Source organism: Penicillium brevicompactum, assembly GCF_028827555.1.
Source record: "Penicillium brevicompactum strain IBT 35665 chromosome Unknown utg000005l_segment0_segment0, whole genome shotgun sequence".
Taxonomy (NCBI): Eukaryota; Fungi; Ascomycota; class Eurotiomycetes; order Eurotiales; family Aspergillaceae; genus Penicillium; species Penicillium brevicompactum.
Genome location: NW_026623208.1, coordinates 5,528,866 through 5,544,383, shown reverse-complemented (window position 1 = coordinate 5,544,383; position 15,518 = coordinate 5,528,866). Strand labels below are relative to the sequence as shown.

The following is a 15,518-nucleotide window of genomic DNA, read 5'->3' as shown; positions in this document are numbered from 1 at the left end:
GTCTCATTGATCCTTACTTTTTCTCCCTATCCTTACTCCCACTTGGACCCCATGCCTCCTCAAGTCCCCGCGTCTATGACCGGTAGGGCTTTGTGTGAGCAAGGCCCAGGTTCCGATCTCATTTTTTATGTGCCTACTTCTGAGGTCCCACTTTGGTCGTCTTTCATCATTGTCTTGTATTCTCTCCCGCACAAGACATTTCTTTTGTTTTTGTTTTCGTCTGCTTCTAGGATATCCTTCTCATTTTAAACAAGTTTCTTGAGATCTTATCAAATGATCTTCCACTGGCCAGACTCTTGGTCACTAGGTGCTGTGAAATCACCCGGCGCTCCGTGTGTAGGATGTATGAAAAAAGGAGACATGATACCCGCTGATAATGACTTCCTTCGTATAGCAGTAGAGCTAGACGAGTTTCCTGAAATAAATCATTTTTTCATGCCTACTATATTCCAGTACTCATAAACAACCCAAGAAAACGATCCGCGCAATCTAGTTGCCGCGCCAGATCATAATTCCATACGGGTCACGGTCAGCCTCACTAACAGAAACCTGAACCTCACCTTGCTCGACATGCTTCTTAACCAGCTCAACTACGGTCTGCTCCGCTTGACCCTCCTTCGCAGTCTCGCCAAGCAGAGACTTCCAGCCCTGCGCAAGCTCGCCAAGGAGCTTAGGCTGCATAACCGAGCGCAGGTATCCGCGCTCAGAGTTTGTATGAGAAAGCGAGATAACAACCGAGCCACGCTCGGTAGCAGCCAAAGCCTCATGGTGGCTCATCTCGCCAGTTAGAAGGAGGTCAGGTATTTCACTGCCGCGAAGAAGAACACCTGACCCAGATCCAGGACACATGCCTACTGTGCGGATGCGGATCTGGTCAATGGAACTACCTTGGGGAATGGCGATGGGGATTCCTCCTGGCATGCCGATGCCACGGGCGACGTTATCGACCAGGGTGGTGAGCTCCTGTGGTGTTTCGAATGTCACGAGGCGGCCGGCGCCGGCGGACTCGAAGCCTTCGGGGATCGAGTCTGGCGGGGATGGGTGGATTGTGCTTCTGGTGTGGGGTGGGCCCTGAGGACTTTCGTTGATCTCGGGGATGGCGGAGGTCGGGTAGGATGGAGCGGTGTACATGGATGACTGGCAGGTTTGGATGCTTGCTTTGGATGCTTGGGTAGACGTGAAGTTGCCTGTTACGACGTCGCAGAGCCAGTCGGCCATGCCACCTGGGACGGTGTCGACGGCTGTGTGGGGGGAGTAGACGCTGATGCCATGCTGTGCTAGGCGGAGGAGGGACTTCTGCTGGGAATCGGCGAAGGTGATGGACTTGAGGCCGCGGAAGATGATTGGGTCTGTGTTGTGTTAGGGACTGAGTTGGTTTCGGATATGTGCAGGAGTGGTCCTGTCTTTGGCGAGATAGGGTAGGCCATACGATAAGCAACGACAACTGAGTTTTTGTTCTTAATGGCTTCATCGGCAACGGCGGTCGTGAGGTCAATGGCTAGAAGGACCGAGTTCTTTTGCAGTCGCGAGGGGTCCAATGGAGCTTCAAGAAGCACTGTGTTGGTCCGCGATCAGCACTTCGTACAACTTATTTCGGTGGTATGGAGCATGCCACACGTACATCCTGTGTTGTCAAAGCTCTTGTCTGCCAATGCTTCGGGATACCTGCGCGCTGAGGTCAACCCTAGCTCCATACAATGCGGGGAGCTCTGGGAACGAGGGGAAACTTACAGCTTCCTCATAGAGGTCACCACAGCCTGGGTGAAAGGAGAGCAGTCCTTTGACAGCTTCGAAACATTCATTGTAGAGTATCGACGAATAGCTGTGCGAATAAACTGCATAGAGTCGTATGATTACGGAGTAGAAGAGCCCAAGTTGGAAAGAACGATAAGCCACACACACGTGCCACCCACCAGCCACAAACCGGAGGCTCTGAATTTGTAATGAACGGCCGACTCTGAAACTCCATAGTTACTTCGCGATAACCTCGGGTCTGTCTCTCATCCTCTCCTCCCTACCATACTTGATGTTCTCCCGCGCCTCCTCCTTGACCGTCTTGAGTAGAAGCTGTCGCTATCTTCTCCGCCCTCAATTTCCCACCAGGGCATTTTCCCTTACCGCGCGATCCCACGCCGCCATCAACGCCGCCATGGCCGACACATCTGGAATCACTGCCGACTCCCTAAAGAACAAGTTGACCGAGACTCTGCAGGCGCTGCATGTTGAGGTTGAGGATCTGTCTGGTACGAAATCCGATTTTGAAAAATGATGCTATGACGTCGAGGCATTGCCTTTTATTCCATCCATCAATCTTACTGATGCGCTTTGTCTTCGTATAGGTGGCTGTGGCCAGGCATTCCAGGCCGTAATTGTCTCTCCTCAATTCGAGAGCAAGACCATGCTTGCCCGACACCGTCTCGTCAACTCCGCTCTCAAGGCCGAGATCGCTGCTATCCATGCTTGGACTCCCAAGTGCTATACCCCCGAGCAGTGGCAAGCCCTGCAGCAGTAAACTTCACAATAACTGGAAACCATGATGAACCACGATTTCTAAATCAATCTGTCCTGATGGACTTTTGCCGGCGGACGCAGGATCAGCCACTGAAAACCTAATCGCGCACCTCCAATGAAACCAAGCGCGAGCTTGGCTATAATGCAATGATTACTTGGGCGTTTGCCGGGTTGGAACGGATGGATATTTGTACATTAAACTCTTGTGCACTGCGAGTTACAGTGCAGCAGGGATCAGAGAACTAAATTTCAGCCTTGCGATGATATCACATGTTGATCTATGGATTTGTAAGTATGCTACATAATATCTACATACAGACAAGTTTAGCCCAGCACCTTCTCGGCGGCGGAGACTGCGATCAATGTTAGCATAGCGCAATGTACTTGAGAGGAGGGTATTCGCTTACCGTTGAGACCAGTGTTGTCGGGCTCAATGAAAGTCTCCTTGACCTTGCCGTCCTCAACAAGGAGCACGTAGCGCTTGCTGCGGTTGTTCCCGAAGATGGCGCTGCTGTCGAAGCTAAGGTCGAGGGCCTCGGTAAACTTGCCGGAGGGGTCGCCCAGGAAGCGAACCTAATAACGCAAAATATGTTAGCCATTGTCAACATTTATATCGTAGGAAATACATACACCGCTCTTGCCCTGGGGATCCAGGGAATCAGCCCAAGCCTTGGTCCTGTATAATCGGGTCAATAAACACTCCATCGGGGCCCTGCAGCCCTTGTATCTTGTAATTGTAGCTTACACGAAGGGGTCATTGACAGAGATGACAAATGCCTGGCCGGCCTCCTTGAGCTTGGGGTGGTTGATGAAACCGGGGACGTGGGTGCTGGAGCACGCGGGGCCTAACAGAGGATCAGTCCCGATCGGGAATTTTGTTTTCTCGAGGCACAGGTCACTCACTGAAGGCAGCGGGGGTACCAATGATCACAGCCTTGTTCTTGATCTCCTTGGCCAGGTTGACCTTGTTGCCAGGAGAGTTCTCGACGAGGACATCAAGGTTGGGGATAGCATCGCCCTTTTGCACGAAGGCGGGCGCGGTGCTGTGGAAGAGGGAGGCCTGCGCGCGAACGCGAGGAATGTTTGCGAGACGACGAGCGGCGAACATGATGAAATTGACAATTAAAGTAGTGTACACGGTAGTTGTTGAAGGTTGAAGGAGAACCGGACAGTCGGGTCGGGGAGCTTCGATTTCGTCATGGCGCCCGTTTATCGGCTGCATAGGCTGGAACTCTGTTTTTACCTCACCGTCTTCGGCTTCTGGTTATTGTAATTCTATTACGAGGTACTTCCAACGGCTCTTTTTGTCTCTTACCTCTCTGTATATGACTCTTAAATCAACCTTTGTCCTTCCATTCAAAATACCTAACTTGATACAGTGCGACTTGCGGAGGCTATACCGCGGGTACCGCAGTAGTACAACCTATATGAGCTGTCGCCTATGATATGTGCCTCTCCAAAAGACAGGGCTCGCATAGCATCCTCGAATCGGATGATATGTACTCGCACCCTATTCCTTCATGACGTGTTTGGACCCTGCACTGTCACACTGTGGATCGTCAAACCCCTGCTGAAAGATGCAGTCATCTTCTAGTTCAACCCGTGGACATGAGGGTGTCAATACGATAGTTGAGTTGACTGGGTTTGGAAGTGGTGCATAATCAATACGACCATGTGTGACGATTGCAAGTACCGAAAGTGGGATGCAATTAAGAATGTAATTATCCCCCGTTCAATGTACAATCGGGGAGCTATAAGGAGGGATTAGGATCCATGGATATAGTAGCCCATCTCAATCTCGGAGTGGAAGAGGCGATACTCTCGTACTTAGTACAAAGGATAAGGCTTGAACCCAGTATATTTTCCACGGTCAGATATGCCACACCCTAGAGCCTAAATACGATCATATGATTATCAAATGCCTTTTAATATCCATCGCGGCTCTCGGGTAAGCGATATAGATTAAACGATATGAACCTGTTCGTTCCCAAAAGGCGCTTTTGTATTACTTACATGTGAGAGGTCGGAATTATGGAGAACAAAGGACTCTCCTCGAGAGGCTAAGCTAATCACGATCCAGAGAGAGTCTTAGCCTGGAGTATCGTTACCGTCGTCTCACCACGTTGCTGCGCACTGACATGTCAACGCATGGCGAATAAAAAGAGACCTGCACTTTTCTGCATATGAAGATTTTCGCAGTGTCAGTGTTGGTATACTTGGTATACTTCGTACACCGTGAGGAACTCCGAAGCGATACGCGGGAACCATGGACATTTTTGCCCCTGCTCTTGAAACCGGGAAGAAACCCTTGCATAGAGAAATGTCAAAAAAAATAAATATGACAATGATGCTGTTTCTTTTTTTAAAATAATAAGGAAAAGAACCGTGGAAAAGTACATCGCATGTACCAGGCAGTACCTCCACAGTAACTTTGGTACTTGGCTCTACCGCTAGACCCCCCGTTATTATTCATTCATTTTTTTCCCTCTTCCACCCTCCGTGAAGGTCTGGCGGTTATCCCTACTCTCTTTCGTGAAGTGTTATTCCTCATTGCCCGTTATATTTACAATCAAGTATATCCGTGTTGGGACGAGTCCAGACTGCTTGTTCGACCGGTCGCGACCCGTCTAGCCCAGCATGGACGGTGGCCAGACCTCTTCCAATCCCGCCCCCGCTGGGAACTCCAGTGATTTTGTATGTGATGATCCTACACGTCTAATTTTTGCCTTTCCCTCAGAGTATATAGCTAACCATGACTAGGTACGCAAATTGTACAAGTATGTCTCTTGCTCGCCGTTGCCCCTGCTTCCTTTCGCCCTGTTGGTGAGGCGTCGCTAACCAACTCGCCCTAGAATGCTGGAGGACCCAACCTACGCGTCTATTGTACGCTGGGGTGATGAAGGAGATAGCTTTGTGGTCTTAGAGGTAATGCGCCCGCGATCTGGTCCTCGAAAATAAGAAGAAGCCTCCCGTCGCTAACTTCCACAGTGTGAAAAATTTACCAAAACCATTTTACCCAAGCATTTCAAGCACAGCAATTTCGCCAGTTTTGTACGACAACTGAACAAATACGACTTCCACAAAGTGCGCCAGAACAACGAAGAAAACGGCCAGTCACCCTACGGGCAAAATGTAGGTTACACCCTGGAACTGGAAATTGTGGTTGGGCCGAGGTTCTGACGCGGAACACAGGCATGGGAATTCAAGCACCCCGAGTTTCGCGCCAACAGCAAAGAGTCTCTCGACAATATTCGACGCAAAGCACCCGCACCTCGAAAACAAACCCAGAGCAATGAAGAGTCCGCCCCAACACAACAAATCGACCTGCTCAACCAGCAGATCGTGGCCCAACAGCAGCAGATCCAACATTTGGCAGAGCGCAACAGCCAACTCACGGTGGATCATCAGCTCATGATCCAGGAGCTCATGCGTGTACAGAAAACAGTCTTGAACCATGAGAATGTCATCCACCAGGTAATGAACCACCTGCTTTCAGTGGATCGTCAGCGACGGGATAGCAAGGGTGTATCATTCCAAGCGGCTGGAACAACGATGAGCCCTTCTCAGGTCGGCGCTGTGGATGACGAGCCTTCATCACCTCTCCAGCAAGCTTCAAAGCTCTTGAGCGACATGAATGCGGAACTTCAATTCAATATGAATGGCACCGACTCGATGAACGACCCTCAGAAGGGCACCGTTGTCTCAACCCCTACAATGGACCCGAATATGCGCAATGGCTCGCTGCGCCCAGCGAATGCTGCTCCAAACCCCGCCCAACCTGAGGCTCTCGTTTACCCGAAGATGACCGGGGACTTGGAGCAAGTGGTATATCCCGTTGGTGCTACGAATGGGATTGATCCCATGTATAGCGAGCATATCAACAACGTTCCTTACCCAATGCCACCCAAGCAGGAGGTGGATCCTCCAGAAGCCCGTCGGCAATTCCCCGACACCCGGAAGAAGACCAACAACGTTGATCCTGGCTGGGTGCGCAGTCCGCAGATTCTATTGGTTGAAGACGACGCCACTTGCAGGCAGATTGGCGGAAAGTTCTTATATTCTTTCTCTTGTGTTATTGATACCGCGGTATGTTTATGCCTATCATCCGTCGCCAGGAGGTTTACTAACGTGGGTATAGTTTGATGGATTGGAAGCTGTGAACAAAATTCAAGGGGGCTCGAAATACGACCTTATTCTAATGGATATCATAATGCCAAACTTGGATGGTGTATCGGCATGCCATCTCATTCGCCAGTTTGACCGCACTCCTATTATTGCTATGACCTCGAACATCCGAAGCGATGACATCCAACTCTATTTCCATCATGGTAAGACCGTTTTCAGTATTGATACCAAGACATAAACTAACGAGCCCTAGGAATGGATGACGTTCTTCCCAAGCCATTCACTCGCAAAAGTCTTCTTGACATGCTTGAGAGACACCTGGACCACCTCAAAGTATCTCCTCAAAATCCCCCCGGAATGGAGCAGGTGCCGCCTTCCGCGACTGCTGTGAACTTGGCAACTGCAGCCCAAAACTCGGCAACACAGTCAATCAAAGAGGACAGCTCCCCGGGCCAGTCGCCCGCTGGATCCATGAACAACTGGCAATCACCGGGTCAGTTCCAGAACATGCAAGCCGTTCCTACAAATATGCCTGCAGTTCAAGGCCCATATGTCACCGCCCCACCAGCGGCATATACCGTTGACCAGAATGGCATCCAATATCCCGCACCACCTCCCGTAGGAGTCCCTACCGCGGGGGCTCCTGTCCGACCCCCTCATCGCCGACAGATCTCAGACATGTCCAGCGCCAACGAAAACCCCAACATGCCCAAACGCCAGCGCATGTACTCCCAACCACAACCAATGCTTGCCATGCAAGCCGGACGACCTGGTTAATCACCCGTTCGGCCTTTGCTATTTCTTTAACCTTTTTTCCGCCTGTCTATTGACTCACGATTCCCACTTGTCTATAACGAGGTTTCAAATTTCAAATTACATACTTTTACCTTACTTTTCGCGGATGTGGTCGCGATTCCCACTACAGGTCCTGGCGTTGATTGATTTGACTGGGTGGCGAATTGAAACTTGTGCGACTTTACTTGCGTCAGCTATATCCACCGCGCGCTCACACTACCGCCGAGGATACTTTCCCGGTACATACCTACAAACATATTCTTTTTTTCACTCATTCCACATTCTATACCTGTGTATGCGCAGGGCCTAATTGAGTAATTTGCCTCGTACGCGTAGCCCTAGAATTTTCGTGTATGACCACATCATCAGCAATCCTTTCCATGGATTCTCACCTAGCGTCGAGAGACCCATTGTTTGACATCATTTTGGTCAGGACTCGCGTCGGATAACGCTGCAGCGGAATCATACCTCGAAATGTGTTACGGCTCCGCGATATTCGCGGGACGGGCCCGAGATTGCACGAACTGCAGGGGGAGGGGTCTAGAATTGCACCTTAATATCGATCTAAAGGGATCCAAGAGGGCCCAGACCTTGTGGTCCCTTGAGGTCTGGACCCAGGGTTGATCTCGCCGTTTAAGCTCATGTTTGGCTGGTTTGCATTGTCCACATCCGGCGATCTTACCACTGGCACACGTCAACCTGGGTTCGAACCAGTACCATTCACCCAGGCTGGAGATACCTTAATTGATATGGTAGAGCCTGTGATTTGTGGGTAAGAATCGCCGTTCCAACAAGAACGTGACACCAGGGATTAGTTACTTGCACCTTTTGACGGACACCTGTCACTAACCTCGTGTTTCATAGCGATATCCGCTACCAGGTCCCTGCAGCTCTGAAACCCACTTTTCAAAGACATGACAGACTTTTTCTGTTCATCATGCATAACTGTCAAGTCACATACTGAAACAAGCTCGGGGCGTGGGTATTGAGAAAGCCCTACAACACCCTGCAATACTTAGACACCAATAGATTGCCGCTTCAGATTGCGCTCAATTCCACCAGGTCTCGGCTTCTGGGAGGTGCTTATCAAGGCACACATACATCTATCCTCCCTTAGTGAAACTTAAAGGGATTTCTACGGAGTAAAGCCAACGAGATCCCAGAAGAGCTTCTATGTATGATATACCTTGCGTCCAATTATTGATCCAAGTCGACGATATGTCATTCTGCATCTTTCCTAAATCCATAAATCTGGATTTTTTTTTTTTTTTTTGTATAAAGTCACTGCGATATATGCAGGGCTTTGGTTAGGTCACACCTTGAATGGTGTGTTGCCCAGGTGGGTATGAGTCTAACCTTGGAAGCAACAAAGAGGCAAGTGATGCTTCGAGGACTACAAAGGGTCTCTACTACCCACGGAGTCACTGATAAGTCTTGGGTTTCATTGAACTGAGCCATAGGGTTCCAATCATGGCTCATCTCATTTACTGAAGGAGATGCTACATACCTGTTTGGCTGGCTAAGGAGTACTTGCGCCATGGTTTCTTTCGGAGTGGCCTTGACGACCCGGTTGAATGCGCAAGATATTGGTTATGCTTGGCACCATGAACTCGAGCGTATACCACAGAGTTATCTGCTAACCCTCTGAGACATTCTCTTTACCTCATGCATCATTGTCGGTATTGGTTTTCTTGGTGACTCTGCTTGACCTTGCCAGTGCACATTGATATAGAACTCGAGAGGCCTGGTCATCAGCCCACACTCTTCCCTCCACCAGTCCCACATCTATAAGGAGCTTGATTGCTCTGTCCATGAATATCTCAATATGACATGCCTCGCAAGCACATGCTGGGACGTTGGTTGAATGATTTGGGCTCCTATGTTTTGAGATATACACCATAAGTAAATCTTTTCAAGAAGGGAAATGTAAGAATCACGTTCAAACCTTGGAGCTTGGCGAATGCTCAGTTATTATCTTTCAAGTGGTTTGAAGTGTAGGGTGAACCTATTTGTTTCAACGCTTTGGTCGTGCTCAACTACATGCTTGGGGTACACAATAGCAGGAAAGAAATCTCGATTTTGGTAAATCTATATTCTGTCACTTGGCTCAGAAAATACTCAGCCAAGTTTCTGTATAAGCTAAGTAGATATACGGAGTACCAATACCTTTGATCAGCCCTTAGGAGAACCAGAAAAGAGAACATGACCTAAACAAGAGATATCAGATCGGAGCGGCGTATGCGTTATCATATAGAACAGCATCGCGTCAAAGATACTGGCAAGTGCAATAAAACTGTAAGATTATTAGCGATAAAGGAGCTAAAGTTCTTCTGTGTTCACAATTGTATACTTTTGACATTGAAAACTAGTAACTAGGTCCTAGGTAGGAACATGTATCAATTTTTTGGGATAGAAGTAGTGCCAGATCCTTTTTTTCACCAGTGGTACTATTTTCCATCCTATAACAGAGTATTAGTCAATTCTGAACATTGAAATGATCCTTTATCACGATTCACAAATTACGAAGTAAAGAACCTTGGAAGCCATTATAAAAATGACACCTAAGGCAGAAACCCCAGTGGGTAGCTCACACAAACAGTACAAACAGGCGGGATGACTCCGATGCTTTTTTGTGCCCTTTGATAACGAGCTCACTTTTTCTTGGAAGTGATTGTGCTATTTCTGGCGTCAATACGGCTTGGAATAACTGCTTGTATTATATCTTTTCCTTTGTTCTGAGTCCTATTGAATCCTATCTCTGAGGGCCACTGTCCCTTTCTGAAGGTACGATCCCTCCACGCTCTTCGCCGCTCTACAACCCCAGCAACCGAGACAATGTGGTACAATATTGAGTCCGATTCTGATACTGATCCGTTTCCAGAAATGGCCCCAAAGCAGAAAGGTGGCCAAAAGCCAAAGGCAAACACGGCGGATGAAGTGGAAGAGACCTTCCAGGCTGTGGTATGTTTCGCCGTCGCGCAGATCGCGCAACCCACCCCCGGCCAACTACTCCGGAGTTACGAATTTAACTGACACCTCTTGATATTTAGGTGCTTGCGGATACCTTCGAGACACGGTTCGAACCATTTACCCGCGACAAGCCCCGAGTACGTCCTCCCAGAAGCCGAACCTCATCTTATGGCATGAATCTAACCAGTCAACCTGCTACAGTGCCTCTTGCCGCTTGCGAACACCCCATTGATCGAATACACCCTCGAATTCCTGGCTAATGCAGGTGTGGAAGAGGTATTCCTTTACGGAGGCGCCCATTCAGACCAATTGGAGAAATATCTCAAGTACGACCTATACTTGGAATGGCGCACAGAACATGGCTAATTCAAATGTCTAGTGCCTCGAAATGGAGGGCTCTTTCGTCTCCTTTCAAGCAACTTAGCTTCCTCAAATCGACCTCTACTTCCGTCGGTGACGTTATGCGCGATCTGGATGGCAAGCATCTCATTACCGGAGACTTCATTGTTGTGAGCGGTGATGTGATCAGCAACCTGCCCATCGAAGGCGCCCTTGCACAGCACAGGAAGCGTCGGGAGTCTGACAAGAACGCAATCATGACCATGGTGTTGAGGGAAGCTGGTCGCAATCATCGGACGAAGTCATCCTCGGTCTCTCCGGTTTTCGTGATCGACCCTACAAAGGACCGCTGTTTGCACTACGAGGAAATCGACCACCACCAGGATGATGATCAGCCCGCTCGCTTGAACATTGATTCCGAACTGATCTTGTCAAACGTCGAGCTCGATGTTCGCCAAGATCTGATCGATTGCAGCATCGATATTTGCACCCCGGACGTGCTGAGCTTATGGTCTGACAGTTTTGATTACCAGTCGCCCCGGAAGCACTACTTGCACGGTGTTCTCAAGGACTACGAATTGAACGGCAAAACTCTCCACACTTACATCATCAAGGATCACTATGCTGCGCGCGTGCGCAACCTGAAGGCTTACGACGCTATCAGCAAGGATATTCTCTCGCGCTGGACATATCCTCTCTGCCCGGACACAAACTTGCTCCCCGGACACTCTTACGACCTTCGCAAGGGTAGTCTGTATCAAGAGAAGGGCGTAACACTGGCGCGATCCTGCGTGATCGGTCGCCGTACAGTCATCGGAAAAGGAACAAGCATCGGTGATCGGACAGAGATTAAGAACACTGTGCTGGGCCGGAATTGCAAGGTTGGCCGCAATGTCAAGCTGGAGGGTGCCTACATTTGGGATAATGTCGTGATTGGGGACGGAGTCGATGTCCGTGGAGCGATCATCGCTGATGGCGTCGTCCTCGGCAACAACTGCACCGTTGCGTCCGGTGCTCTTCTTTCATACGGCGTGAAAATTGCAGCCGGCATCTCAGTCGAAAGCGGCAAGCGTATCACGAGGACGCAGATTGACGGAACCGTGGGCAGGAACGATCCCGCAGTTGTTGGTCAAGGTGGTGAGGGCTATGAATTCATTCACGGGGAGGAAGAGGACGACGACGATGACGATGTCAGCGTCGCTTCATCAGGACTCGGTATGCTTGTTCTAGGTTCATATCTGGAGAATCCTGTACTAACCCTTCTATCTTTGCAGTCTACCGTATGCCCGGTCTCTCACTCTCCTCTGTCTCTATTTCAACTTTGTCATCGGAAGTCTCCGAGAATTCCTGGGGAGATTCCGAAGGCAGCTTACTCTCCGATGACGAGGAGTCAGATAACTTCCACCATGACGCATCAGTCAGTCTGTACGACAGTCTCCGCGAAGGAGTGGCAGCGGACGTGGTTCAGCTCGAGCTGGTCACTTTACGCATGACTGCCAATGCCTCAGACAACCAGGTCCGTCGGGCTATCGTTGAGGCCTTCATGAAGCACATTGAGCAGCTCATCGAGGGTGGCAAGGGAGCCGGTCCTGCTGTCAACGAGGTTTTTACTGCATACAAGGAAGTCGTCGAGCGCACTCTGTTCGACCGTAACCAGGATCAGAAGAAGGATCAGGTCGATCTGCTTCTCATGCTCCAACAAGATCTTATCACCCGCAGCAAGGGAGACACAGTGCTTCTGTTCGCGGCCAAGTCTCTCTATGAGCTCGAGCTTGTTGAGGAGGAGGCATACGATCAGTGGTGGAACGATGAGCGCTCTAGCAACACTGAGGAGATGCGCACCGTTCGTAGTCAAGCTCAGCAATTCGTTGACTGGCTGGCTGATGCCGAGGAAGAAAGCAGTGAGGAGGAAGACAGCGAGGAAGAGAGTGATGATGAGTAGATACCACTATGTTGACGAATGACCAATTCAAAATTATGTATTTCATTTTTATCATTTTTATGAGAGGTCGCATTCTCAATAAAAATGAGATGTCTTAGCCTTGGGAGCCTACAGCGCAGGCAGACAGGGCTAGCAAAACCAATGGGATGATTCCCAACGCCAGAAGCAAGTACTTAACGATGTTCCGTAAATCTTTTGTACACCGTTTCTTTGTTTAATTCGAACATGCTGGAGACAAACAAACCTAAACCTCACATAAATCTGCAATAACCCAAAACGTCGTTCGCCCCCCGAAGAGCAACCGAAGACCCCCCCCGGGAGGCTCCATCTCCCTTCCCCACTCCCCCCTCCGACCATCCGTGCTCGTCACAGGTTTTACCCAGTGACGTGTGGCGCAGAACAGAATCTCCCTCTACCTCCTGGCACGTTTGCCACTTCATTCACCACGCCTCCCACTACGCGAAAGAGAACGGCGGCTGAGGCGGCCATTGACAACGAGCCTCTGACAGCCGCCCACGGGCACCGCACCGCGACATCCCACCAACGTTCGCGCAAGCCCGACTCAGCCCCGACCGCGTCTTCCGACACCGAGAAACCCGGCTCCGCCAGCCCTGCTAGTCGGAAAAAGGGGTTCCTCGGGACACCCGCATCGACAACCGCCAGCATGGATTCGGACGATGACTTCATGAGTGATGTCTCTAGTGACGAGTTTTTGGGAACCCAGGGCTCCGACAACGAGAGCTTGGGCGAAGGTATGCGTCATTTATGAATGTCCTTTATGTTGAAGAACGAGTTGGCTGACAGGTAGCTATTGGGTGAATGATAGACTTCGGTGACCTCGATACTGGGTTCTCGGACGACAAAGACCTCATTAGGAATAACCGCAAGCCATATGAAGTTGAGTTTAAAGTACTCGATCCGCCAGACATCGACCACGAGCAGAATGTTCAGGTCGACGAGGTGTGCGCCGTTCTAGGGCTGCCGCCTGAGTCGGCTGCGATTCTGCTACGTTTTGGTCGGTGGAACAAAGAGAAGTTGATCGAGTCATATATGGAGCACCCGGAAGAGACTTTGGAAGACGCAGGCCTTGGGACGAGCTTCGAGGGGTCCGCGAAGACCGAGCTTGTGCCGGGGTTCATGTGTGATATCTGTTGCGAAGAGGGGGATGATCTCGAGACATATGCAATGCGGTGTGGTCATCGCTTCTGTGTGGACTGTTATCGCCAATACCTGGCGCAAAAGATTAAGGAAGAGGGCGAGGCTGCTCGAATCCAGTGCCCCGGAAATAAGTGCAGCCGCATCGTGGACTCGAAATCAATGGACCTGCTGGTGACACACGGCCTCAACGAAAGGTGAGCTACTCTTATTGCTGACAAGCTATGAGTGAACTGTTACTAATGTGTACCTTGCAGATACCGTGAACTTTTAACCCGGACTTACGTTGATGACAAGGAGAATCTAAAGTGGTGTCCTGCGCCAAACTGCCAATATGCTATCGATTGTGGAGTAAGGGCTCGCGACCTTCGTCGCATAGTTCCTACCGTGAGATGCTTCTGCAAGCATGAATTCTGCTTCGGTTGCACTCTCGCCGACCACCAGCCTACTCCATGCACATTGGTCAAGATGTGGCTACAGAAATGTGAAGACGATTCAGAGACTGCTAACTGGATCTCTGCCAACACCAAAGAGTGTCCCAGATGCAATTCCACCATCGAAAAGAATGGCGGTTGCAACCACATGACTTGCAGAAAGTGCAAGCATGAGTTCTGCTGGATGTGTATGGGCTTGTGGTCCGAACATGGTACTAGTTGGTATAACTGCAACCGATACGAGGAGAAATCCGGCTCGGATGCCCGCAGTGCCCAAGCCAAATCTCGTTCTTTCTTAGAGCGGTATCTGCATTACTATAATCGGTATGCGAACCACGAGCAGTCCGCCAAGCTTGACAAAGACCTTTACTTGAAGACCGAGAAGAAGATGACCAGTCTTCAGTCTCAGTCCGGTCTATCTTGGATTGAGGTGCAGTTCCTGGACACCGCGTCGCAGGCTTTGCAGCAGTGTCGTCAAACTCTGAAGTGGACCTATGCGTTTGCATTTTACCTCGCGCGCAACAACTTGACCGAAATCTTCGAGGACAATCAGAAGGACCTGGAGATGGCCGTTGAAAGTCTGAGTGAAATGTTTGAAAAGCCTGTCCCCGAACTTGCAGAGCTCAAGGTAGATATTCTGGACAAAACCGCGTATTGCACCAAGCGTCGAGTCATTCTTCTCAGCGATACTGCCGAGAATTTGAAGAACGGTAAGATCCCCTTGCATTCCGTCAGTGACACATGTCTAACCCATCACCCAGGAGAATGGTCATTTAATATGGAGTGGTAGCCCGCTGGCGGCTGGGTTGCCACAAACGCTTTTTATTTTTGACGACATGAATGACATCTATTTCTTTGCAATCAGCATATCCTTTTTTAAAGCCACATTCGAGGGTCTTGGTTAGATCATCGGCCCTCTCATGGTACCTTATGGTCATCTCTGAACCGGGCTTATGTCCCCTTCCTTCTACCTGCACCAACCTACACCTGTCCACCCATGTTTGATTGATCTCCTATCTTGCACTACGTGTCTTTCATCTTTGGATTAGGCGTATTGGTGTTTCCAGAACTGATTTGAGTTTCCAAAAAAAAAAACATCGATATTCGAGTCTAATGAGCGATACTGTGTCCATTCAACTGAATAGCGTAGGGAACCAGATCTACAAGTATGGGAACCGCAGAAGAATCCCGTGACAAATGTCAGAAGTCTCTAGTGCCTTATACGAGGGATCAGGGGGCGCTGTCAG

General features: G+C 49.8%; 5 protein-coding genes across 5 annotated transcripts; 3 read left to right on the top strand and 2 right to left on the bottom strand.

Annotated features, from left to right (window-relative positions):
• Positions 1-489: 489 nt before the first annotated feature.
• On the bottom strand, positions 490-1,802 carry N7506_007971 (Nif3-like dinuclear metal center hexameric protein; the record flags this gene model as incomplete). Its single annotated transcript, XM_056957264.1, has 4 exons — positions 490-1,349; positions 1,430-1,555; positions 1,622-1,665; positions 1,732-1,802. 4 exons carry the CDS (start codon positions 1,800-1,802, stop codon positions 490-492), a joined length of 1,101 nt encoding a protein of 366 aa, XP_056811598.1.
• A 224-nt stretch (positions 1,803-2,026) lies between these two features.
• N7506_007970 (BolA family protein) lies at positions 2,027-2,512 on the top strand (the record flags this gene model as incomplete). Its single annotated transcript, XM_056957263.1, has 2 exons — positions 2,027-2,243; positions 2,340-2,512. The coding sequence occupies 2 exons, from the start codon at positions 2,027-2,029 to the stop codon at positions 2,510-2,512; spliced, it is 390 nt and encodes a 129-aa protein (XP_056811597.1).
• A 323-nt stretch (positions 2,513-2,835) lies between these two features.
• N7506_007969 (peroxiredoxin family protein) lies at positions 2,836-3,619 on the bottom strand (the record flags this gene model as incomplete). Its single annotated transcript, XM_056957262.1, has 5 exons — positions 2,836-2,864; positions 2,919-3,084; positions 3,142-3,187; positions 3,257-3,356; positions 3,415-3,619. The coding sequence occupies 5 exons, from the start codon at positions 3,617-3,619 to the stop codon at positions 2,836-2,838; spliced, it is 546 nt and encodes a 181-aa protein (XP_056811596.1).
• A 1,529-nt stretch (positions 3,620-5,148) lies between these two features.
• skn7 (uncharacterized protein) lies at positions 5,149-7,413 on the top strand (the record flags this gene model as incomplete). Its single annotated transcript, XM_056957261.1, has 7 exons — positions 5,149-5,205; positions 5,272-5,288; positions 5,364-5,436; positions 5,500-5,643; positions 5,704-6,597; positions 6,650-6,839; positions 6,890-7,413. 7 exons carry the CDS (start codon positions 5,149-5,151, stop codon positions 7,411-7,413), a joined length of 1,899 nt encoding a protein of 632 aa, XP_056811595.1.
• Positions 7,414-10,266: 2,853 nt separating this feature from the next.
• Positions 10,267-15,061, top strand: N7506_007967 (uncharacterized protein; the record flags this gene model as incomplete). Its single annotated transcript, XM_056957260.1, has 9 exons — positions 10,267-10,392; positions 10,482-10,538; positions 10,603-10,727; positions 10,781-11,955; positions 12,015-12,678; positions 13,055-13,434; positions 13,509-14,034; positions 14,095-14,981; positions 15,033-15,061. 9 exons carry the CDS (start codon positions 10,267-10,269, stop codon positions 15,059-15,061), a joined length of 3,969 nt encoding a protein of 1,322 aa, XP_056811594.1.
• Positions 15,062-15,518: the final 457 nt, after the last annotated feature.